This window comes from Meleagris gallopavo, chromosome 15 (assembly GCF_000146605.3).
Source record: "Meleagris gallopavo isolate NT-WF06-2002-E0010 breed Aviagen turkey brand Nicholas breeding stock chromosome 15, Turkey_5.1, whole genome shotgun sequence".
NCBI lineage: Eukaryota > Metazoa > Chordata > Aves > Galliformes > Phasianidae > Meleagris > Meleagris gallopavo.
This window is the reverse complement of record NC_015025.2, coordinates 12,055,158-12,080,452: the sequence shown is the minus strand read 5'-3', so window position 1 is coordinate 12,080,452 and position 25,295 is coordinate 12,055,158. Positions and strand designations below refer to the sequence as shown.

At 38.3% G+C, this 25,295-nt stretch overlaps 2 protein-coding genes across 3 annotated transcripts in view; one reads left to right on the top strand and one right to left on the bottom strand.

The window, feature by feature from the left end:
* The window catches only part of PKD2L2 (polycystin 2 like 2, transient receptor potential cation channel), an 11,892-nt gene extending 878 nt beyond the window's left edge, over positions 1–11,014 (top strand). Inside the window, exons 2-14 of the mRNA XM_019620315.2 lie at positions 4–284; positions 366–499; positions 1,378–1,634; positions 2,439–2,660; positions 3,234–3,462; positions 3,968–4,138; positions 5,123–5,304; positions 6,294–6,411; positions 7,110–7,211; positions 7,983–8,056; positions 8,158–8,230; positions 8,989–9,086; positions 9,561–11,014. Of these exons, the coding sequence (XP_019475860.1) occupies positions 4–284; positions 366–499; positions 1,378–1,634; positions 2,439–2,660; positions 3,234–3,462; positions 3,968–4,138; positions 5,123–5,304; positions 6,294–6,411; positions 7,110–7,211; positions 7,983–8,056; positions 8,158–8,230; positions 8,989–9,086; positions 9,561–9,678 (2,059 nt within the window). The 3' untranslated portion in view covers positions 9,679–11,014. The remainder of the gene's footprint in view (positions 1–3; positions 285–365; positions 500–1,377; positions 1,635–2,438; positions 2,661–3,233; positions 3,463–3,967; positions 4,139–5,122; positions 5,305–6,293; positions 6,412–7,109; positions 7,212–7,982; positions 8,057–8,157; positions 8,231–8,988; positions 9,087–9,560) is intronic.
* A 96-nt stretch (positions 11,015–11,110) lies between these two features.
* FAM13B (family with sequence similarity 13 member B) lies at positions 11,111–23,441 on the bottom strand. Of its 2 annotated transcripts, XM_010719088.3 has the most exons (11): positions 23,131–23,439; positions 21,740–21,950; positions 19,858–19,987; positions 19,347–19,428; positions 18,835–19,064; positions 18,551–18,634; positions 17,308–17,403; positions 15,058–15,141; positions 14,787–14,959; positions 14,294–14,395; positions 11,111–13,421 (listed from the first exon to the last, which is right to left on the bottom strand). In XM_010719088.3, exons 1-11 carry the CDS (start codon positions 23,153–23,155, stop codon positions 13,298–13,300), a joined length of 1,341 nt encoding a protein of 446 aa, XP_010717390.1. In that variant the 5' UTR covers positions 23,156–23,439; the 3' UTR covers positions 11,111–13,297. The 2 variants fall into 2 exon arrangements, with proteins under 2 accessions (XP_010717390.1, XP_010717391.1); XM_010719089.3 differs by lacking the exon at positions 17,308–17,403 and having other exon boundaries at positions 23,131–23,441.
* Positions 23,442–25,295: the final 1,854 nt, after the last annotated feature.

Sequence of the window (25,295 nt, the reverse complement as noted above, 5' to 3'; positions counted from 1 at the left end):
CAGAGCTGCGGGAGGGGCGGGAGGGACGGAGCGCGGCGTCCCTGGGGCTCTGAGGTACACACAGGGACGCGCCCGGGTCTGGCTTCCGTCGTTTCCAAAAATCAGCTACACTTCCCTGCCCTCCCGCCATCCTTCCCCCCAGATTGTTTGTTTCTTCACCCTTCTTTCCTCCCCGCCAGGTGCTACAACAGTCCCGCCGGTAAGTTACAGCAAAGAAACGGAATTGAAAACGACCCTGATAGAGCTGCTCATCTACATCACGTTCCTGGTAACCCTCAGCCTCAGTAAGTCCGCAACCGTGCCCTGCGGGTTCTGCAGCCTCAGCCGCACAGCTGTGCTCACCTCTTGCTGCCCTTCCTTCCCAGTGACCTTCGGCATGGTGAGCACCAACATGTATTACTTGAATAAGGTAATGGAAGATCTCTTTGTGGAACAGCCTTACTCCGAAAGCGACGGGATTAATTTCAGGAGTATCAGGAGCCACGCTGATTTCTGGAAAGTAAGGCTTCCAGGACGAATGCTTTCTTAGGTGAAGAAGCTGCTAGCACAATTTCAGAGCATTGCATGCTCCTGGTCCTCCCCAGAAACACCTGCCAGGTTGCAGCTCAGGAAAGATGAGCACTGTCTTAAAATGCACTGGTAGAAATGCTGGGTGCAAACAGCAGTCATGAAACGTGAGTAGTCAGTCAAGGAAAGCAACAGGCCAACCCCCAAGGGCTGTATCAGCTCATCTGATGGCATTGTACTCCCTCATATCATCATGTCTGTTATTGTTAGTCCATGAAATAATGAGTCCTCCCTATGCTGATGCACTAAAAGCAGTTATAATGGGTGCGCAGATGGTTCCAAACTATGGGAGCATGTTGTTTTGCACTCTAGATAATGTTCTTCTGAAATGAAATCTCTATCTGCATTGAAGAAACATACAGAAAGGATTCCCCTACCTCAAAAAATAAATGCTTGCTTTAGGTTGAGATAACTAAAAACCTAGTTAGAAACACATACCTCAAAACAGATCTTCAGAGAGTAAAATAACAAACACCTGTTAAAACAACATAGAATTGTTATGTGTGTAACTATTTGCTAAAAATTACATGGAATCTTTCAGTGAAGCTCCAAACAGATGTAGGTTATAGTCTTACTCTGGATAATCTCATTATATGGCTCTGGGAATTTCATTGCATAGGGAATAGAATGGACTCAAAGAAAAAAAGATGTAAAGATCTGTAAGACTGCATGTATTGAACACAGTTTGTATTCTACCTTAGACTCCAAAGCCATAAGCAAGCTGGGAACCCTGTCATGTTTTTTATGTTAAAACGCAGGGTGATTGTGCTACTTACATCTTTTGAATCTTTAACCTCACTTGTGCATAAGTTCGCAGAGGGACCGCTCTTGGATGGACTCTATTGGAACACGTGGTATGACAACAGAACCATGACCGACCTGGAAAACACCAGCTACATTTTCTATGAGAATTTACTGTTAGGAGTAGCCCAGATCCGCCAGCTGAAGGTGCGCAACAACACCTGCACCATCTACCCCTACTTCCAGCCTTTCCTAAAGAGCTGTTACTCCCACTACAGTTACGAAGCTGAAGACAAGTCCGACTTTGGTCTGAAGAATGAAACTGAGTAAGTCATCCTACTTCAGATTTTCTTGTAGCATCTTTGGAAGGCATTTTTAAAATATGAAATATTTTCAGCTGGAACCAGTAATGTTTCTGAAAACCTCACGAAATGCTCAGCACCACAGTTCTTGAGTATTCTCAAATAAAAATTGTACATGCAGTGAACTACGCTTTTTCGTCGGTTTACACAGAGGTAAACCGTCATTTGTTTTGATGCCAATATTATAGACAAGAATTGGGCATGGGAAATTTCTAGTACACAGACAGGAGGAACTGGAAACAGTGAGCCCATTTCAGCAAAAGAACACGTTAATTAGTCTTTTATTACTAACATCTCTGGGGAAATGCTCAGTTATATGAAGCCTTAAATCATGTTAATAGACTGGAATCATGCTAAAGTGTTATGGAAACAGAGCCAAAGGACTGCTCTGAACATTTTGTTTAGCGCTGACTTAAGTCAATGAAAGAATATGCAAACGTGCCACAGCAACAATAAACTGCATAAACCAGAGGTATTCCTTTTAGATATGAAGGGTTTAAGGTAATAAGCTTCTAGACCACACTGGGCAGAATCCAGGCTGATAAGCACTTTTGTGAACATACTGAGTAGATATAGAAGTGGGAATATTTTAAGGTCACATGCCTCGTGCTTATTTCATGTAAAGAAAATGTATTATTTAAATGCCTGGATTAAATGTTCCATTGTGAATGCAGAAGAACACAAGAACTAACAAGAATAAAATAAAAGTTAAAGCTTACTTCAGTACACTTCCCATAGCTCGCTGCCTTCTTTTCCTGTTTCTCACAGATGGAAATATGTTTCTGCCTCCTCTTTCTCCCCGTGGTACTGGGGATCCATGGGCTTTTACGGAAGTGGAGGATTTATATTCACCTTACCGAGATCGAAGCAGGAGAGCATGGAGAAGCTGGCATTTCTCAGGAAGAATGGTTGGATCACTCGGGGAACCAGGGCTGTATTTATTGATTTCTCAACATTTAATGCTAACATAAACCTCTTCTGTATAGTCAGGTGAGTTCTTACCTTTACTACATGTGAAATCCAATTTACTGAGGCATGATGCTTGTTCAAGGATATAAGGAAAAACTGATCACCTCAGGCATACACAGCTGTGTTTCTCAGGCAGTAACTGGTTAGACAGTAATTCATTAAGAAATAAGAAATTCACTTAGTGCAGAGAGCAGACCCAGAACTTTTTTTCTCTCTAGACAAGGTGTTTGCTCTGTACAGCTGATTGCTGCTGTCATAGGAATAAGTTTCTGTTGTCAGCTACTGAGGAAGACAGATTTCAGATAGGGTGAACGTCCACTCAGAGATTTTCTTTAGAGACTTCACGAAACTCTGTAGCTTGGCTATCTCAAGATCTCCTGTTCTCAGCCTTCCCTTCAATGTGAAACTGCTTTTATAGGGGAACAAGCATAACCCTTACAAAAAGATCTTGCAGATGGAGGAGTCATCAAGTTTTACTATTTGTCCCAGCTGGAGTCAAGTTAGGTATATTAATGAGGTAATAACTGATGTTAGACTATTAAGGGCTGAGACAATTAAAGGGGTGGTAACTAACATGTCTTTAATCTTTTCCAGGTTGGTGGTGGAGTTCCCTGCCACTGGGGGTGCTCTCACCTCCTTTCAGATACAGTCCGTGAAGCTCCTCAGATACGTCTCCTATTATGATTACTTCTTGGCTTCTTGTGAAGTTGCCTTTTGCCTCTTCATCGTTACATTCATAATCCAGGAAGTAATAGAAATAACAAGACTGAAAATGAAATATTTCAGAAATGCCTGGAACTGGCTGGATATGCTGTTGATAATGGTGAGTTGCTCCTCAATTCTTTTGTGCTTGCCAGTCCAGGCTAGCACCAGTCAAGACACCAGTCAAGCCAAAACCACCCAAACCCTCCTTCTGCTTAGAGCCATTCACCCACTGTTCTCCAGTGGAGAGGCCTACCACACTTTAGCACGCTGAACACTTTTCTAGCCTTGCTATTGAGGTCTGGAGCTCCATGACCTTTCCAGTCTTCACTGTCTTTCTCATCCACCTCGCTCTAGTTGCAGAGCAGGGAAGTACTAGCACATAACACAGTAAAATTGGAACGTATGCAATATGTTGTAGTACAAATCAACCATAGTACAAGGAGAAATAATTTGGCCAAAAAAGTCTGACATGCTGTTTTTAACCAAACATCTAAAAAGCTCAGGTTCTTCAAAACTAATCAAGGGTCTGTTAAAATCAATACAGGCTCTGCTATGCAAAATAACAAGTCAGAAAAGAAGGAGGTATCTGGTCTTCAGTTTCACTGGCTTCTGCTTTCCTACAGGTATCCATCCTTGCCATTTGCTTCAATATCTACCGTACTATAGAAGTGTCCCTGCTAATGGAAGACCTCCTTTCTAATGCTAATGTTTATCCAGATTTCTATTTCCTTGCATTCTGGCAAGTCATTTATGATAACATGATTGCTGTCAATGTCTTCTTTGCTTGGATAAAGGTATTAGCTCTTACTATTTTTTTTTTTTTGGTTTACTTGAGAAACATCATGCTTCTTAGCTTGTTATAAATGTTCACTTTTTCATGGGTGAACTGCGAAGGTGGGGCTAGAATGGGGAATTTTGTTTATGAGATTCCTGAAGAGTTTTAAATTATCTCGTTCTCATAAACATGGATCACATAAATACCAAGGCCATCTAAAAAAAAAATTTGCACATGAACAGCTGTCTCCATTTGAACAGCTGAGAAATAGCCATGGCCAAACAGCTTCCTTAAACTCAACTTTTTCCTGGACTCAGTATTATCAAGGTCACAGCCTGAACTATATAAATGACATGGCTGTAGTAGGTGAAGCTATTTATAGCTTTCATAGCTTTCAGTTTGTCTTCCTGCACCTCCAAGCCAAGACTGCATGAAGAAGCTGCTTGAGAACACTGACTGTTAGCCAGTTGTGTGTGGGCAGTCTTCCTCATTACATCTTTTCTGCATCCCAGCTGCACGTTGCCCTGCATCATCTTCCCCACAAACTGATTATTGTCACTTTGGTAGCACAACTGCCATCAGACAAGACTTTTGTTCAGCCTTGTTTTCACAGCCAGAGTAAAAGAGCTCCTCACCAGCTCTGCCTGACAGGAATCCTCAGGTGCAGGAGGTTGGCCTATTTTGAGGTGTCCTTGCCTAAGGCCCCACTTCTGCCAGAGCTGATTAGACATAGCAGTACCCAGAGGCCTGTCTGTGATCTCCTAACTTTAGCACAGAAGCCCAGCAGATTATTCCATCTCCCTAAAAACACACCCAATCCAGTGCTCCTTACAGATACAGACCATTAACATCTGGAATGCAACTTACTTCCAGGTAAGACTTAATGTGTAAATTAGGATTAGATAACCTTCCTGAAGTTCTGTTAAGAGAATGCACTACATTCTGACACCACCTCCCACCCGCCCAAGTCCCCCAAGTAACAGCCTGTTCTGTTCTCTTGCAGATATTTAAATACGTAAGTTTTAGCAAAACCATGACACAATTGTCATCCACTTTATCTCGCTGTGCCAAGGACATCATTGGATTTGCCATCATGTTCTTCATCATCTTCTTTGCCTATGCACAGTTCAGCTACCTCGTCTTCGGGTCACAAGTTAATGACTTCTCTACTCTTCAAAACTGCATGTATGCAATTTTCTGAACTTTTTGATGCAAAACCCCTCATCGATGAGGGTACAAACAGCTTCTGATAAGCAGAATTTTAAGAATACAGTTCTCCAACTCTTACTATTTCTTAATGTAAAAGCAATTCTGTTGGCCCTACAAGCTGCTTATCATAACCACTGTATGTCCATAAGGGCTGCTTGAGAGACCCAAGGGTTCAAAGCACAAGCTGAGTGGGTTCAGAAACAGAAATCACAGCTCTTAAGAAAACATTCACCTGCATAGCCACGAGTGTCCAAACCCCAAATACTGACTCTATTGTTTCTTCCTAATTTTTTTTTTTCAGCCACTCACCTTAGTAACACCATCCATCAATTCCAGGTACCAGCTGGAACTGTTTATGATGGTTCCTGTATCTTGTAGCAATCTGTTATTCACTGTGCACTGTGTTTTAGCCTACAGATACATTTCAAAGAACTTTAGAGAGATATCTTCAAAATACCAAGACTGTTCGAAAACAGCTTTTTCCATGTAAAAAGCTCTATGACTCTTCTAAAGCTGTTTTGGACCCACTTGGATGCAAGATAGTCTTAAGATGCTGCAATACAGAAGAATATGTCTAACCTAGTAATTAAATATCCTTTAGGGAGACAGAGGGACCTACATTATTACATTCTATACTAACAGAAAAGAAGGGATCATAGAGCTGGAACAAAAAGAAAACAATTATAAAAATACAAAACAATTTATTCAACATGGAAGTGTTTTCTACTAGAAGACATTAAAAGTGCAAGGGACTTGCTAAAATTCTCAAATGTGTGCTAAATGTCCATTTTACCATTGCAGTGTAATGCTGGTTTCTCTTAATTTACCATTGTTGTAGTCACTGAAATCAACTGCATCTAACCAACTGTTTTGTTCTGATTTTTAAATAGTGTTTAAAATACTTTCAAGGAAACCAGTCAACCTCAGTCTTATGTGTTGTTTTGTGGTTTTTTTTTTCCTGCCAGTTTCTCACAGTTTCGTATTGTGCTGGGAGATTTTAATTTTGAAAGCCTAGAAGTAAACAGCATCCTTGGACCTATTTACTACATCTCATTTGTGTTCTTTGTGTTCTTTGTCTTACTGGTAGGTAAAAATGCTTCTGTGTAAGCAGTAGAGAAAAAAAATGATTACCTTCTGTTGGGTTGTGCTCCGAGACAGCGTTCCCTACCCCAAGATGACACTTTTGGCTGCAATGCTCGACTTGCCCTGTCTGCCCTTCAGCATACTTAGGCTGTAAGACAGTCTGGATTCTTTGGCACAAGCTGGCAAGGCGTTTCACAGCTCTGCCTTCCTCCAAAGAGCCAAAAAGGGACTTTTGCACCACGGAACAAGCATATTGCACCTTTCACTCTACTGCACTATTGATTTCTTGAGATTTTAACTTCTGAAAACTTACTTGAGAGCTCTTGAGAAATGCAAAGTTTCAGCCTTGTCAGCTGCAAAGTTTAAAGCTGCTCTGTAGTTTCAAGTTCTAGACCAGCTGGATTAGTGTTCTCCTTACTAAGGTCCAAAACACCACTTAAAAAAGACACAATATAACAGATGTGTCACTCCAAGGAGGTGGGCCTTTTAGCCAATACTGCACAGGAGAAATAAGCAAATCCTCTCCCAGAACAGGAGATTCTCAGGGAATTTAAATGCATTAGAAGCATATCTGCACCCAACAAAGCTCTTCCAATTCCGTTAGTTACATTCCTTAACATTGAACAGTCCCCAAAACAATAAGCCTAGCATAATAAATAGTTTCCAGAAAAATATCTAACTGCATCCTTCCTGTACAGAACATGTTTTTAGCTATTATAAATGACACCTATTCAGAAGTCAAAGCAGATTTTGCAGTGATTCCCAATCAAGAACTTCACATCACAGACCTCTTCAGACAGGTAAGTTAATGCTTTTGTAATTATCCCAATGAGATCAAGTTTAGAGGGCAATTTCTATGCTACATCACTAGCAAAGAGCCTTAAGCAGCCAGGCCACAACCATTTAAAAACACCCAATAGTTGTTTTTTCACTTATATGTTTGACAGATGACATCCTTCCATTAAACCCACTGGAGCTCCTAATTATTATTACAATGCAATTACATGCTCAAATAGCATGAACTAGGGTGCAGGAAGCTACCTTTTCTTGACCCTTTTAAAAACAGTATATAAGACCAGCCTGATTTGTGATTTATCCTGACATCAACTTCTTTCAAAGCTTACTTCTGCTATTCTTCCTAGATGAGAAACTAAAGTTCTTCTCTGCATGCAAGTTTAGGGATATTGCCAAGTGAAACCGGAGCAAAGGGACCCCACACCAAAAGTCTACACTCAGCTCTCTTGTGGGGATATCATCACTAAAAGAAAAGTACAGTTTAGTTTCCCCCACCCAAGCTTATTCTCCTAATCCTAGTCAACAGAAAGATGAAAATGAATATGCTGGAAGACCAAAACCCTTATTGGATTTGGCTGGATTTAATGACAAGTTTAAGATGTAGCAGAGTGAGTTCTCTGAGCCAAGGGAACCAAGTAAGGACCAAGTCTTAGGGGGTTTCTTTTTGATTGCCAAGGCATCACACCAAGCAGGTTTGTTACTCCACTCAAATCCTTAGGAAGAAGTGTCTCTGGGTAAACGCAAGCCAATTAACATGCTCAACATTTTTTGTCCAGAGCTACAATAAAGCCCTTATCAAGCTCAAATTGAGGAAACCAGATACAGATCTAGGAGATGAGAACCTGGAAAGGTAAGATCTCAACCCCAGCTGAAGTATTTGCTGTTAGCCCTTGTGCCAAGCAGAGACGTATCCTCACAGAACTTCTGTCTTTTTTCATTTGTGTGAACAAGAAGCAAGGAATTTCCATCCACTAAAGGAGAGGATATTTCCAAGCCTTCCAAAGCGGGCAGCACTCATGAAAAGGTAAGGTTTATTTTTTCCTATATTCTTAGGAACTGGTTATATTTCAAAAGCTGACTAATACCAAAGGACTCACAGTTGTACCCACTTTTACTTACAAAAGGTTTTTTCTCCACAGAATACTATTTTTAACATCACAGAAATAGCAAAAGATAGAGCTGTAAATAAATGAGAATCACCAGTTATGGCCCAAATGTTAAATAGAAGTTTGGGCTCTGTTCAGACAAAGTCATGAAATACAAGAGCAGAGATGGCTGTGGGCTGTGGTCAGTGCATCTTAGCAGTAATAGGAAGTTGTGAGGTGGGCATTTGCCCAAATGTTAAACTAAAACAGACTATGGAAAATAAACCTGTTTTAGAACAGTCTGTTAGTCATAGGCTGCATTTGCAGTACAATAACAACTATTTCTACTTGCTTTACAAAAAGGTTTCCAGCAGTTGTTGGTAGATCCATATCTGCAGTTAGCTGGTGCAAAACATCTTTGAAATTATATATATAAATTTTACAATAGACAGAAAAAGCTCCATAGCTAGCTATAAGCACTACTCCATGCAGTGGCTGCAGTCTCTCCTTCTGAAAAGATGTATGTATTCTTATATTGAGTCATTTTGAGACAGAAGCAAAACCCGTTTTCCTCTGGGAACATTTTTCTCCCCCAGGCTGCATAGATCTTTTCCTGCTCAAGCATGTCCCCCTCCCTGCATGATTGACAGTGTCCAAGTAAGTCACTGTGATTTTTCTCCCCCCCGGTGCTGATTAGAGGCATCCGAAGCCACCGAAGTTACGGAAAGGGAAAGAGAGTCACTCCAACTCAGTGGTTGCTTCTCAGAGCTCTGTCTTCCCTGAAGAATTTCAGCAGTAAGTGTTGTGAGAACCTGTTCCTGAAGCCTTACTCCCATCCCCAGGTGCTTGCATCAGCCCTGACTTGAATTAGCTAAACCTCTTACAGAGCAACAACTTGACAAACAGGAGAGCAACACCAAGGCAATGAACCTAAGACATTACTTCAAATGTTCTTGTACAGCTGCCAACAGCCACCCTAGGAGAGGGAAGAAGGTGGAGAAAGAAAACACATTTAGTAGAGCAGTTGTTAAGGGTGTTAATCAGGATTGAGGTGAGAAGAGAATTTAAAATATTATCTCTCTTCTAGAACATTTCCTCCTTCGCCCAGAGGGTGACAAAGACTGTAAGGCCTTGTGCTTGGGCAGGGTGCTTCAGGACTTAAGGCCCTTGGCAGCAGACACAATATAAGCGAGCAAACACAAAGATCACAAATACAAGTTTAAGAGGAACGCATCAAAAGGATTTTGTTCCTGTATTTGTCTGTCGTAGGCTCCTCAGACGTACATCTGAGTTGGAGAAGGAATTAAACAATGCTAATGGAAAACTCAGAAGGATTATGAAAAGCATGCAACAGCTGAAGGACACTTCAGGCAAGACAGCACAGTAAAATGGATGAGCTCATCTGGTAGCAGAGATGGCCTTCTTCATACAGCTGAAATCCAAAGTCAAGAAAGAACAATTCTTCCCCTACACCTTTACAATTTTTGTGTGTTTATATTTGTGTATAAAAAGTAGAACTGTTATTAAAGGTATGCTAATGTAACTTCACAGTCTGGTCTGTGGGTTTCAGATAGTTCTTCAACCTTGCTCTCACCAGACTTCTAAGTAGATATCCCTACAAATTTCTTAATCAGCTGCCTTATTTTGGAGCTGCTGTGAGCCACTGATGCAAGCTAGAGGCTCTAGTAACCAAGAGAGCTGATAGCAAGCTCCCTGAGCCTGCCACATACATCTCTCTCAGTCTCTAGCTATGTGGCCCAACATAATGTTTAATTATCAAGTAACAGTCCAACACGTGGCTCATTAACCCTGACTCCCCAAGACCATTTTCTTTAGCTCATACACTGCTAGCAATGGCAATGCTTATTTCTCAGCAATTCTTTCAGGTACCTATGGCTTCCACCACCACCAGCTCCCCCACCTCCAAAGCAAAATTAGTCTTTCAGAAAATAAGTCTTAGTTCTTAATGGCTGGAACCGCTAGAGGGCATTGTGTTTCAAACCTGAATTCTTGGAAAAAATTCTCTTTTTATTCCATTTATACCCATTGTCTTAGAGACCTGGGTGTTACCTTCCAGCCAGACACGATCTACCCATACGTAGCCATTAATCCACTCATACGTAGCTATAAATATTGGAGAGATTCAGCCACAGGAAGAAACAAAACAGAATAAAACACATCCAAACACCATCTGAGGATGCCATAACCAATGTGCTATGAATAATCCATTTGTCAAGAGAAGAAGTATCCTCCTGTCCAGAAGTGTGTGCAATGACAGCAATTACTAGCCACAAACACAGCAGTAAATGCTACGCACGATGCTTATTTTGAGGCTGAGAGATTATTAAGGATGAGAGACAATCAAATTCTGCTCATCAGCTGCAGGTGTGTTCACTGGCAGTGAATTAATCAGCTTTCTGCCCAGACTCCTCCCAAAGTGGTTACTGCAGGACCAGAAATGATCAAGACTCACAGTTTGCCCCTGTACCATCACAGCCCAGACTGGCAACTTAGCAGGACCTGCAGCCCCCACTGCAACATGCCAAAAGCTAGATGTGGAGCCAATGTGGTCACTTGGCAGCTGTCTCTGCTGAGAGGCACAGTCTAAGGAGGTAAAATGAGGCTTAAGCTGCTGCAGCTTCATTAAGGGCTGTCTCAGCACCAGAGCCAGTAGCTCTGTTGGCAGGCTGTGTGACTCAAACCTGCCTGAGCAACAGACACTACAAACACAAACCAGAATACTGAAGGACTCAGCACTTGTTTTCAAGAGGTGGTAGAGGAGGAAAAAAAGCATGATGAGGAACAAAGATGTATGACAATAAAGGTTAAGGTATTTTTATTATAAAAGTCTATACAATGAGCACCAGACATAGCAATGCAATTACATCTGGTTTAGTTATATATATATTCCATATCTATATATCCATATAGATATATAGGTTTTGCTTTTACCAAAGTAAAACTGTTATATCACAAAATGCCTAATTCTACCGTTTATTTATTGCTCAACAAGGATGGCACAAAACACACTCATAGCATAACTGTTGCCATGCTTATCTACTATACTGAATAAACAGCCAAACACTGCATAACAAACACAAAGCAGCTGTTAATTCTGAATTGGAATCAGTCTGATCACTCACTCACTTATAAAAATATTGGAATCATATAGATTTAAGCATTATAAAGGAGGAATATATTATTTAAAACATTTAAATAGTGCATATTGACATTCTGCATGTGGTATATAAAACACAAACATTCATGTACAACGCTATACAGTACACATTAGTTTCAATGTTTGGATACACCCGTGTCTGCAGACTGATAGAAAAGGAACTGAAGTGTACATTGCACAATGAAACTGAATAAAATTGATAAATGGTCTCAAGACTAGTTTAACCTCATAATTCCCTACGGTCCCAGATCATTTTGCCATTAAAAAAAAAGGCATACCACCAGTGCTCAATAGTTTTAGTGCTTTTCTTCTGAATTCCAAAATTACATGTCTACAAGCAGAATAAAACAAAACAGGAAGTATTCTACAGTACACAGATGAAACCTGAGCACTAAAATGCTACTTTCAATCTATTTCATATGCTTCATGACAGAATAACAAGTCTATGAGGTTACATGCTAGCCACTTTTTACTTGGAGAAAGTTCATTTTTGGTCTTTCATAAAGCAGTGTGAATAATAGCTATGTTGACATTAGCCAGTCATAAAAACATGCAGTGAGAGTAGGTGCATGCAAAACATGGCCACGACCAAACTGATACACTGAAGAAAAAAAAAAAACTGAGAAAGCACCAATTAAAATTAACACTTAGATTTTGCCAGATCAAAACCAGCTGCTGATGGCTGCTGCAGAGCATAAAGCTAGCTAAATCATCATTCAGCACAGCAGATGTGATACTCAAAACATTATTTAGTTTCAACTCTGAAGCTAAATCATGCAAGGCCCATAAACTGTTTTGCTTATATCATAAAGATTAGATATTTTTATTCTCCAACTGTAAAACAAAACCGTGATAAACAGCAGTAATTTCTTCACTCAAAGCTGTCAGTTCACCCTGTGGTGCACATTAACCATGCTGATTTTAGCCCTTGATAGCATATTTATTTCATGTACTGAGGATTTTTAACTGACCTAAGCCAGCACTTTTCTGCTGGAACTACACAAGTCTGAGCAACATCACCTTTCTCATACACTGTAACGTGCATTAAGTTCCTCAAATCTGCTGAAAGAGGAGATGCAGTATCCAATTCAGACAAAACACTATGCCACCACTAGCTGATAAACAAGAACCAATAAGATTTACGACAGTAATGTAAGTCCTGTAGGCAGCATGTGATATAACTTTTCAGTTTTCCAACTTTTAAAAGACACTAAGTAAGGTCACTTTCTCGTTCGTCCACTGTCATCTTGATCTAGGTGGAAATGTGACCACTACCAAGCAAAATCCATAGATGTTAACTATTATGGTTATAGATGCAATTTAGATTACTCGAAATTGAACTTGTTCCACAGCAGTTCTTTGAAAGGGATTACAGGCTTTTAAACATTCCAGGAAAAGAGAGATGTATTTTTAATTTGCCTTTTTCCCCCCCTACAATAAAATAGGCAACAGGAGTACTTCAGTATAGCATTACAATATAAGTAATTTCTTCTACAATGCAAAAGTTTGGTAATAAAAGTCTCAGAGTTCTTGAATGCCAAAGAACAAAATGCTATGGTTGTTGTTTTAGAACAAGGTGGATGCATCCAATACAAAATAAATTGATGGAAACTGTGTTTGCTAAAGTTGGATAGCGCAGTCTCAAGTTTACAGATCTTACTTGCTCTCTAGACAGAACCTACTTACCCTTCAAACAACTTAGAGTGGCACCACAATAAAGTGCACAAACTGTATTCTTTCAACAGTGCGTGATATATGAACATAAGCACTCAGTAAGTACAGTGGTAGTATAAGCAAAATGTTATTCAATGGTTTGGAGAAGCCTAAGTTAAATTGATTTTGAAGAATCTTGTTTGCTGATAAGGACTTCTAACAGCCTAAGTTTGGCTTTAATTTTCTTGTACTCCCTGTACTCATCAAGCATTGGAACCCGATCTTCTTTCTGTACGTTCCTGTAAAAAGAAACACACGTAAGTTTCAGGAAAATCCTCCATGATGCAGTAAATCAAACACACGAGCAGAAACGTGCAATTATCTTAAGAGAGAAGCAGAAAGGTCTGCCAAATGGTTCATCAGTAAGAGACCATCATATTTTAGGTCTTTGTAGTTAAAACTGCCATCACTTAAAAAGCCAGACTGATAGTCCAGCAGCATTTACCCAGCACAGTTAAAAAACCATTCTCTGAAGTTCTGGAGCTTTTATTAGGAGGATATGAAGGCTTTTATTTCAGGTTCTATTTATACATCAAACAAAAAGCCAAGTAAATTTAAATGAATCTAAATTTTCACACTATGTAGACTGACTCACAAATTGATAGCAGAGAACTGGTCTTAAATCAGTCTATAAGATTTATTTTTAAGCCAACCATTCATTATTAACTTTATCATTGGCCATTGAAGTCAAAAGGAGTTACGTCTCAAATTCAGCAAACATTTGACAGCCATGTTACTGAAATGTGTATGACTAATTATCCACGAGTTTTTAGTTAAATGAGAAAACAAAAAGTGTATTGAAATGAGTCCAGAAAACGACTGCCTTATCTTAACGTGTTATTTTTGTTTATGAGGTGATACACCGTGAAAAAACTCTTTGATACTACTTTCATTTTCATCATTATGAACAGTAACTGTAATAGATGAAACAAAACTACACAGCAGGTTTCCTCCAGTATTAAAAGCACACAACAACATTATCTCCTTCAAGAGATTGTTTACAGTAAAGATTAGATCATATTTCACTTGGCAAAATTCATAAAAAGCTAAAGAAACATTTAGCTATAAAAGTGAAGCTGCTGTCCAGCATCTGCTTTTGTGATAAACAAACCTTCCATTCTGCTGATAAAACTCCTCTTCAAATTCTCGTAATGTCTTGCGTAGCTTTTTCTTTTCAGCTCTGGCTTTCCACAGCTGCTCCAATAATTCAGGCCTGAAAAAGACCATCAGCCATACAATAGAACTTAGATTCTTCAAAACTTACTCAAAAAAACTGAGCTGGCTGAACTAATACTAAATTCACCCTGCTTGTAAGGAAAACAGTATCTGACTGTGAAACATTGAAAACGAACTAGGTTAATAAAAGGGTGTACATTTTCTGCTCCCTACACAGCTTGAGTAGGCTGAAGAAGATTTAGAAGATACTAAACAATTCTCTGAATACAAAAAGAACTTAGTCAGACAATGTCAGAGGAAATAATGTTCACTCAAGCCAACACCTCCTGAGAAATACCGAACATGTCATTCCTTTCCACCCAGCATCATATTTGGTATCATGACTAAGTGCAATCAGTACAACTCCTGTAACTGGATTTTATACACACATAGAAGCAGCTCGGGTGCTTGACAGCCTAAGGTCCCGGGTCAGCTTCTCTTGACCATCTTCAACATCGGACTCCGAGTTCTCAACCGGGCTTAAAACAGACTGTGTCTGGACAGCAGATTTTAAGATATCATTCAGGTCTGCAGACAAACCATCGCTTTCCTCCTCTTCTTCCTGAAACAGAAAGCAGAAATTCAAAACGAATATAAAGCATTCCCTTTCCCTCTCACAAGGGTTGGGAGATACATTTTTAAAAACTGTACTGTACGCACCTTAATTTCTTCAAAAAAGTGGGCAGTTTCACCTTCAATGATGGGTTGTAACATCTGCCCCCGCCTCTTGGTTGATGGTGAACCCTGCAATATTTCAAAGCCTCTTTAATTATATGCAAATAGACATTAAATGATGCACACGGTCAGAATTCTGTTCAAATCACCTAATACCTAAGGGTCTGTCTTTTTCCCCTCCAAAAAAAGGCTACAAACAGATTTAAAGAGCATAAACAAAACAGCCTTAAAATCCAAAAACTCAGTTGCCCGAAACAGAAGTAAATATTGCAGCTTATTATTTATGTAAAAAGAACTGAAACTCTAATACTCTTCTTTGAACTTTCAATAAAAAGCAATTGCCCAATGTGTTCTGAACAAAATTCATAAAGCTCAAAGACATCTCTGGAATTCACTCTTGTTCCTCCTAATTTACAAAAAAATGAAGCTATGTAAGGGCAGAGACATCTTGTATCTTCTGCCATGAATGTGGTAGGAATAATTCTGCCAGTTTCTCTTTCCAGACTACTCTGAAGCCCAACAAGTGAAGTGCTATCTAAAAGTTATCTGTTCCTCAATATCAGTGGTCTGTTGAATTTCAGCCTAAACATATGTTGTGTGAGTACAGGTGCTGTTGTTAGCTGCCTGTTACACACATGCCATTATGCTCTGCTCATCTCTTATGGCTGGACAGGATCAGCACTTTCAACTGATGAACTATTTGAACAGGAGGAAGGTAGAACATGAACACACATAGACAATGACCTGTCAAAGAACTTCTGTTAGTGAAAGGAGCTTCCTGCTTCTTGATTTCCATATAGGCTTCAGTGCATATGACTAATATCCACTGCTACCCTAGCAGATATCTCATGGAAGCAAATGTCATGTAATTTAAAAAGCAATTGAAATACCTGGCATAAAATGTAGACTACCTAGAAGCTACCATTGAACTATTCCTGGTAATCAGAGAGCTCCACTTATCTGTCTCACACATTTCAAAAGCAGAAGCCTGTGAAATACTTTGTCCATTGTCTACAGCAGGAACAGGAACGCTGTCACTAAGATCTCTTCTGAATTTAAAATTCTTTTGGCTGAATATTGACCTTCACTTTGTTTCACACTTAAATAAAAAAGACTAACATTTCTAAGACTATGGACAGCATGATTTGCATCTCATTTGAAGAGTTGGATTTCTGACATGAGAAATAAGACAAAACCCAACCAAAGACACCAAAACCAAACTGTGGCTCAGCAGTCATGGAGAAATGCTAAAGTTATCAGAACAAATTCTGTTTATGGAATTCAGAAATGGATACTGACATCAAGTTGCCCTTAAACTTAAAGGGGACTACAATTTAAATCACGTTTTTTCTATAAAAACAGCTATTCCTTTTTCCAGATGGATTTTGAGTCATCCTGAACTGATTTCTTTATCTCAGTGTTCTTCGGCTTAAGGAGCTGGTTAAGAACAGTGAGAGTCACAGACTGCAGATTAAGTTACTGCTGAGTAAGCCACTGCCTAGTTATTTAAATCTGATAGAGAACTGTCTAACTGCGTGCAGTCCCTTCCTTCTAAAAGGGTCAATAGCTAATATCAAAATCCCAAGTTCGAGTCAGCATGCAAGAGAACAAAAAGAGCTAGGTGGTTGTCATTCCACAACTGCCTCATAGATCACAGTAAGAAAGGTTAATTCAGTCATTTCGCACAATAGGGGAACTTTTCTTCCTTATCTCTTCAAGAGGGGAAGGAAAGGGAAGAAAAAGCACTGCAAGCTAGAAGGAAATGAAGTGAAAACATGATGAAAGAGCAGATGATGTACAGATGCTGCAAGCAGGTGTCAATAATGTGTTTCTCACTAAGGAAACAAAAATGAATGAAGTTATTTTAATGGCCATCTTATCACTCTTGCCTCTGTACTATAGAAGAGGCAAGCTCCATTACAACTGGTGTTACTCTTCTTTGGAAGACACTAATACAATACACACTGTGGATCTGTACCTAGCACAGTGACTTGCAAATGATTCAGCCAAGAAAAGTTAGAGCAACTTGTTTACTTCCACTGGGAACTATTTACTTCCTCAGAGCTGTCAAGGTAACAGCCTTGAACTGCTCTGTTCTCAGCAGTAAACCAAATGTCTCAACTATAACACCATCTTATATCTTCCGAAAGAAAGACGTGTTTTATTATTAGCTCTTCTAAAGCCATACTAGGAGTTCAAAAGGGGAAAAAAATATAAATAGCATGTTTTACTCACAAGAATAGGAGTAATGCTTGCTCTAGTTAACATTTGTTTTACAAGTCTGTATCTGTCATAAAGTGGCTTCACAATATGTCTTTCTTCTCTAGTAACCTAAAGGCAGAGAAACCACAGAATTAATTATACCAGTCACTGAATAATACGCAAGCAAACAAAGCATTATGCTTCTCATGCCAGGCCACATACATTCCAATTAGGAACATAAAACTAATTTGTGTGTATGCAATGGAGCTTATGGAAAGAAAAGGAAGTAAGCAGATGTTTATTTCCCCTCTTATTTTTCCACTTTAAACTTCTTTTAGAAAAATACTGAGTTAAGATTTCTTAAATGTTAGATGAGCTTAAGTAGAAGTAAGCCCTCTAAAGACCCTTAGAAAATAGGGAAAAAAGGGACCAAGAGCTGTGGGAGAAGACTGCGTAACTAGCAATGACGATGACTCTACAGAAGTGACAGGGAAAAAAAAAGATGAAATTGCAGACAGACTTTATCTGATACCTGATTGTACGCTCAATTCTTGGCCATTATGTTAACTAAAAACAATGAAACTTGGAGATTATCATCAACAGTTACTGACTTTTTCCCTAAGGGGCTCAGAGAGTCAGTACCAATATCACTAATGCCATTTTTCTTCCTGGGCTTTTATAACTGAAAGGCTCGATCAGATGTATATAGCAGTGCTGATTACTAAGTTGGTGCACGAAGTCCAGAAGACTGATAGAATATTAACTGGAAGCATATTCTGATTGGACAAGCAAATGCTGATCATGGTCCATGATTAAAAACTTAGAACTCTAGGTACTAGCTGCCAGTTAGTTCCTCCCACCACATACTTCAGAAAAGTGTCTCAATTTTTGTTTTTGTGAAACCCATAATAAATTTACAGACCTTTTCCTAGAAAATTCAACAGTATTTGTGATTTTTGTTAAAAAAAAAAATAATAATAACACAAAGAAGATTACTCTTTGCTTCACAGACAAGTATGGCACCAACCTATACAAATTACTTTGCAAACTTCAGTAACCCACTGATCTGTGAAAAGGGGCCTACATAATGAATCAATACACAAATTTTCACAAGTTAATGCAATAGCTTCATTTAATGGCAATATGGAAACAGATAGATCACTGTTTGGGGAAAAAAAAAATCAGGTATTACTGATTATTATTACTACTCCTGCACAAGAAATACCATTGCCTAAGTGTACATTAGCATAGCTTGATGAAGAAGAAGAGGTATTACCGGTCGTCCATGTTGACTTTCATAATACAGGAGACTTTTCTGGAGAGATGTTTTCTCTTCTACCAAATGGTCCTTTGTCATTTTCTGTTAGAAGAATTGTTCATATTAATCAAAAGTCACTTCAGCAGTTGTTTTTTTTGTTTTTGTTTTTGTTTGTTTGTTTACTGTATCAGCTATAAACACAACTTAACCAAAAACTTAGATTAATTAATACCATACATCCCAACTTAGTAAGATTTAAAGCTGTTCAATGTTGTAATCAGACACCATAATCTTATGCTTACTTTTATATCTTCTGGCAAACACCTCTCAACTCGTTTTTCCTTTAATCTTTTCAAAATGAGTTCAAGTGTAGCTTCCTTGGTGGGCTTCTTCTCTTTCTGCACAACCCGCATCTCATCTCCGTTTTCTTCATCTTCTTGGTCAAGAGAGGAACCAAAGCTTTTTGGTAGAGTGTTGCTTCGTGGACGTGTTTGAGGTATGAATTCTCCATCTGAGCTCTTCTGCTTTGCATCTTAAAATAGAAAAACTACTTAATCTAAAAGTTTAAGAGAACCAATTCCCTCTGTTCAACTGCAAAATAAGGAACACAGCTGTTTGCATAGGCAAGATTTCTCTTCTAAAAACAAAGCCACAAAAATAAATTTGATTTTGCTTTTGGAATAGATCGGAATCTAGAAATTAAAGATTCGTACTGTCCTGTGGAATTGTGCTGAATGAGTTATCACTTCTGTTTTAGTCATATATATATATATAATTTGTTTTTGTACGCAACCTGAAGCACAGCATCCCTTACCTTTTATTTGCTTTCTTAATTTGGTAAGGTCAGTCATCCATTTTAAAACTTTTGGATTGGCTGCAATATCACTGTAGGAGGGCTGAAAAGTAACAAAGTTTTATATGAACATGTTGAAGATTATTTATAAACATTTCATAAAATACATGGCAATATTTATAGCAGCAAAGGTGACTAGTAACATCAATGTAACTCAATACAAGATCAGATCTCAGTGCCAACATAATGAACATTTGTTAAAATAAACTTGAAATAAGGCATCAGAAGTTGATCCAGAGAGAGGTAAAGATGCTTTTGTTTTTCCGTTGGCTTCATCAAATATCCCTTCAGTCTAACTGAATGTCAACATCTGCTCATCAGGTATTGTGGCATGTTTTCCTCATACTGTCATCGTCCACTTTTGCAGAAAGCAGCATATAACAAAATGAGCTCAGTTTTTCAGTGATGAAACACAAAAAGTAACTTAGCTCCACCACACAGTCATTTATCCTGAATAAAAGCAGCAACTTACCTTACTGTTCTTCTCTTTTTCAAATTGTTCCTCAAATTGCTTTATTTTTTTCTGTAGTTTCTTGACAAGCTGATAAGGCGTCTTGTCTTCCCTTTTGTCATCTTTTGAGCTGAAGGATGCTCTTCGTGTTCTGTATCAAAAACATTTTAAAAATGCAGTTTCAAATAATTAAGCCAGTGCAAACAACATTGGACTAACGGATGACTAACTTGTTTTGGTTTTCTTTTCCAGTTCATAATATATTCTTTTCAGACTTTCAGTCAGAGCTTCTTATATACTCAAAATGCTACCATCCACTGCCTTCAAAATGTGATGTTATTTTCTCCTCTCTATCTTCAATACTATTCCTAACAGAAATACTTCTTTGGTGAAAAACACCATTTGAAATTCAAGTACTGTCAATTACATTGTCATTAGAACAGCTCAGATCCTTCTGGTGGCTAAGTTGCTTATCTAAATTACAAGATTATCAGTACTTCTTGAAACATTTGGCACAAAACACAGCCTAGTCTAGAAGCTATCACTGAACAATCCTTGGTAATTAGGCAGCTCCACTTATTTGTCTTAGATAACTCAATAGATGCTTGTACTTAAAAAAAAAAAAATAATAGTATCCATCATCTAATCTGTTTAACTTCCTAATACATTTCTGCAGTATGCAACTCCAGTTTTGAATCACCTTTTGCACTTGCTTAAATCCTTCACATTTGTGCCTTATGAAAACTCTGCATTTCAAGACTAACCATAAGAATTTTCTAGCATACATATTACACAAGGTGCCTGAAATACCTCTTGGTGCAGTTAGTGACGTCCACATAATTCAAGATATTAGAAATACTAATCTTATTATCTGCTGGTGTAGATCCTTATTAGTTTCAGAATGAGAATGGCTATTAGAATCAGCACTTTTCTACAGGTCAGTCTCATACATCATTTTAACAGTACTCATCATCTGCAGTCTGCCACGAATTGGGGCACATTTGGGAAAGCATCTTTTGCATCAATGAACTTGTGACAGAAAACTAGAAATTCTGAAGTTGGTCTTTCCTATTCCAAATTTTCTCATTTTTATGAGATTATTTCTTCCCTAATAATCATGGTGATTTTTCTCAAATGGCTTTTCATATTAATAGTATTAGGAAGTACAGGCCACAGGTTATTTACAGCTTTGGAAGTCCACACAAATAACTTCCAGCTTCTTTAATTACTGGTTAATTACAAGTTAAACTGTCTTGATCCTCTACAACAACAAAAGAGAACCTTCACTAAAGGACCCTATAACTCCACTGTACTGCTGTCCCACCTCTCTCCTTCTAACTGATGCTTTCCCTTAACCCTCCTGAATGAAGGCTTTTCACAAGCCAAATGAAAAACCTTCCCAGTTCATCACTGCATGTTTTTGTTGCAATGCTCTCTTTACTGGGAATGAATAAACAAAACAAACAGGAAATCTCACAACATGAAAGTTGATACTCGTGGAATTGGAAAAAAAAAATTACATAAAACCACATCACAGCATCCAGTAAAGTCTGGTAAACAAAGGATATAAATAATGTCTTCAGACCCAGGAAGTGTCATTACAACAGGTTACCAGAAGCCCTATCTGATTGCCAGGGAAAATCTGTCCTATTTTTATATTCTTTCCTTAAGCATCTGCCAGTGGCCACTTTGAGAGACAGCCGTCCCAGATGAATCTCTGGTCTGACCTAAGATGGCAATTCCCAGGTGTGCAAAACTGCCAAATGGCTGTATAACGATACATTTGACCTTGGTTTTCAGTTCATTTGTCATACCATAAAAAACTTATGATGTTTTTAAGCAGCTGAATTTTCGTACCAGAAGTAACTGCCACAATACCCACCAAACTGCATTTAAGACATACCTAACAAAAGAAAGTGCTTTGGATGAAGAATCTAAAGTTTCTGGATCATGTAAGAAACGCTGGCTTTGCCCAAAGTCCAGACTACGGTGTGACAATATCGGGTGACAGTCCTCCTCCAATGGATGATTAGTCATCCTTCCAGCCTGCGGGGAAAGCTGAGCTTCTCCAGATTCACTGTCTTCCTGCCAAGATTTGAAAGCAGGAAATGGATCTGTAAGATAAAAAAGGGAAACAAAATGGTACTTGTCTGTTAACAGAGCTATAAAGAAGAATCAAGAGGAAACAATTGTGTATGCGATACTTAAGTCTTGTATGCTATAAAGGATGTAGTGTCATACACAAAGTGAATAAAAACAGTGGAATACATCAGAAAGCTACAAATTCTGTCATATAACAATTGAAAGAAAAACATACTGAAATGAAGTATGCACACTAGGATCCCTTTTTCAAAGTGTTTCTTAGGAGTATGCATTTCTGAACAGTTCAACAGTGTAAGAGAGCATTACTTATTTACTTATCAGAAATGTTATGTTAGAAGAACACACTTACTGCCTGTTTCAATGTATTGCTATGGAAATTAAGTACCATGGGAGCTTTGAAAGATTCTCCTCTTGATTTTGAACGTGGCAAGCCTGACAATACCTCCTCAGGTACAATACCACTTAGCCTTTTTGAAGGAGTGTTGTTGGTGTGATTGTTTTTGGTGTTTTTTTTTGTTGCTGTTGTTTGTCTGTTTGATCTCTAATGTAGGTATAGTTTAAATCCATCTTGACATCACTGAGAAAAAGAGATTTTTTTAGTTTGTGGAAGGAGACTTCTTTCAGGCAGGGGATTCCCAAACAATTTACTATATATATTTTTTAATAACCCTGTTAAAAAGTTGGTTGTGTGATCCCTTACAATTCTCAACTGCGGTTGTCCTGCCATCCAACAAAAAGCTGAGAAAGCCCTCCAAGCACTTTAGTTGAAAATCTCCCCCTTCCCTTTCAGAAGTTTGCCTAGTATTTTCCAAATCAGAAGTCTTGAAAATTGGGTTCAAAGTGTGCAGAACAACAATAAAACCCACAAAGTAATCTTTGAAAAATAAATAAATAAGTGGTAACCCTTGTACCTGCTTTCCAGAGTGCGTTCACTAAGAATTGTAGTGGTTTTGCTCAGGGAGTTTTTTTGGTGGGTTTCGTTCTTTTTTTTTTTCTTTTCTTTTTTTTTAAAGTCTAGAATCTTGCTTGCTTATGCAGTACAAGATACAAGAAGGGGGCCCTTAAGGAGGAAAAAAATACTGCAAATCAGAACATTCCCAAGCTAAGGGACAGCAGGTGAAGGGTTAGTTAGAAAGCAAACCATAAACTATCAAAAGGGAGATAACTGAATGTATGGCGAACCATACTTACCCTCCCCTTCTCTCTGCAGATGCATTGTTTTGAAATCAATGAGGGGAAAAGTGATAGGGCATGGCGCTAATAAAATGAAAAAGAATGGCAAAAATACTAAAGTGAACACACAGCACAGTCAGAACAAACCATACATAACATGTAAAGCAGGAAGATACAGTACCAGGGAAAAAACATCCTGTACTTTGAGCCAGGCTCTGACCTCTCTCAACTCCCAGGCAACTGCAGTGGCAGGTAAGGATGCTCAGGCCTTTGTAAGTTTGAACTGTTTACCAGAAAGGTTTACAGAACTGACACAGGAGTACTGAAGACTTACTGCCATTTAATAAGAGTCTCATGCATCTTCACATTAACAAGAGACAAGTTCTACATATAATTTTGCTCATAGCTTGTAAATAAGAGATGGCAGTAACTTTCAAAAAGAGGACAAATGCAGAATAAATACACTCAAACACAGATTAACCAATCTGCATTTCCCCCCTATTAAGGCAGCAAGCATTTCACGCTCATTTTCAAGATCCCCATTCATTACAAGTCTTTAGTTGCCATCACACTGGATTTAATAATCCAAAGCTTTTGAAAGATTTGGACTAGCAGATTTCTTTGCAAAGCCAATGTAGTTGAACAGAATGCTACAAGGACTTGCAGTGCCTGAGATCCCAACAGCCATTCTAAAAAAGACTGAAGAATAGCCAAAACTGAAGACTTCACCACATGCAAATACCATATCTTGCAAAATACCATGATTTTACTACTGAGAATCACGTAATGTAAATTTATGCAGATATCCTACATTCTCTTTGAAGTAAAGATATACATGTATTTGGATAAGAATACCAAAGTAACTTTTATGAACAGATTTAAAGAAATCATGAAAATGGAATCCACAAGTGTACTGAGGACACTATTAAACATGTACTGAAGGTTAACACAGAGACTGTAACAAAACGTAACATGCAAGTAAGCAATGTAAATAAATACTGACAACATAAAGCAAGTATTTCACAACCATAAGTAAGTGAATCAAATTACAAACATCATCATTTCTAAAGGGTCAAAAACAAAGTATGGATTAATGCATGGAATTCATTTGGAAAACAGCCAACTTTGGTGACAAATTAAGTTATTTTAAGTTACCACTATTTGAGCTTTGGGAGCTTCATGTGCTGGCATGCTACAGTTTCACACTGCACTGCTATAGCTCAAATGTACATAGTTTACTTCATGAAATTTAACATTTCTAGCAGAAGATAAAAGTAACCACATTCATTCCTTGTTACTAGTGCTTTATTAATGCCTAATGATGACAATTTAAATGCATCTCAAAAAAATAGCTGTCACTGGAACCGCCTGCTGGGAGTTAAACATAATCCCTTGGTAGTAAATCTGCATTAAATCTACCATTTCACATCAGAAATAAGTGGATGGGGTCATCCTCCTGCTGGTGACAGTTCACAATATTTTAAACAAACTAACAAGTGGACTTTTTTTTTTTAAAGTGCAGATTGATGATTCAGATGATTCAACATGACAGAAGAACAGCAGCATATAAAGAACATATAAAAAGACAAGTAGTTTGCTAAGATTATCAACGAGTGTTTTGCTGTGGTTAGAGTACAGACAAGTTACATTCTTATACAAGTAGGACAGCATGAGCAGTCATTTCCACATATTTGAGCAACTACGTTCAATCAAGTCATAAGTTCAGGGGCTTGCTACACCTGAAGGCCATGAAGAATAGGATCATAAACTATGTTTCATACTTCTTGCTTTCCCAGAAATCATATTCATTGTTAACTTGTACTTGAAAATTCAGGCTGTTTCAAGTTGTCCAGTGACAAGGAAGTCAATACTGGACATTTCTGATGCTCAAGACAAGACAACCAACAGACTTCTCAGACTAAATCAAATGTAAATGGCTATGCTTAGTAGTTTAGTGATTTTATGTCAAATTCAGCTAGTATGTGAACTTCAGTAACTTGGATTGGAAAAAAAATAAAAATAAAAAAATCACAAAATTCAACATGAATATTAATTGCATCATAAAAATCAAAGTATGAGGACTCATGTTAGAGAGAGTCCAGAGGATTTTAAGTCACTTGAAAAATACATAAACAATTTTTTCCATGAAGCTTAGACTCTTTTGCTTTCTTTAGCTTTTTTTT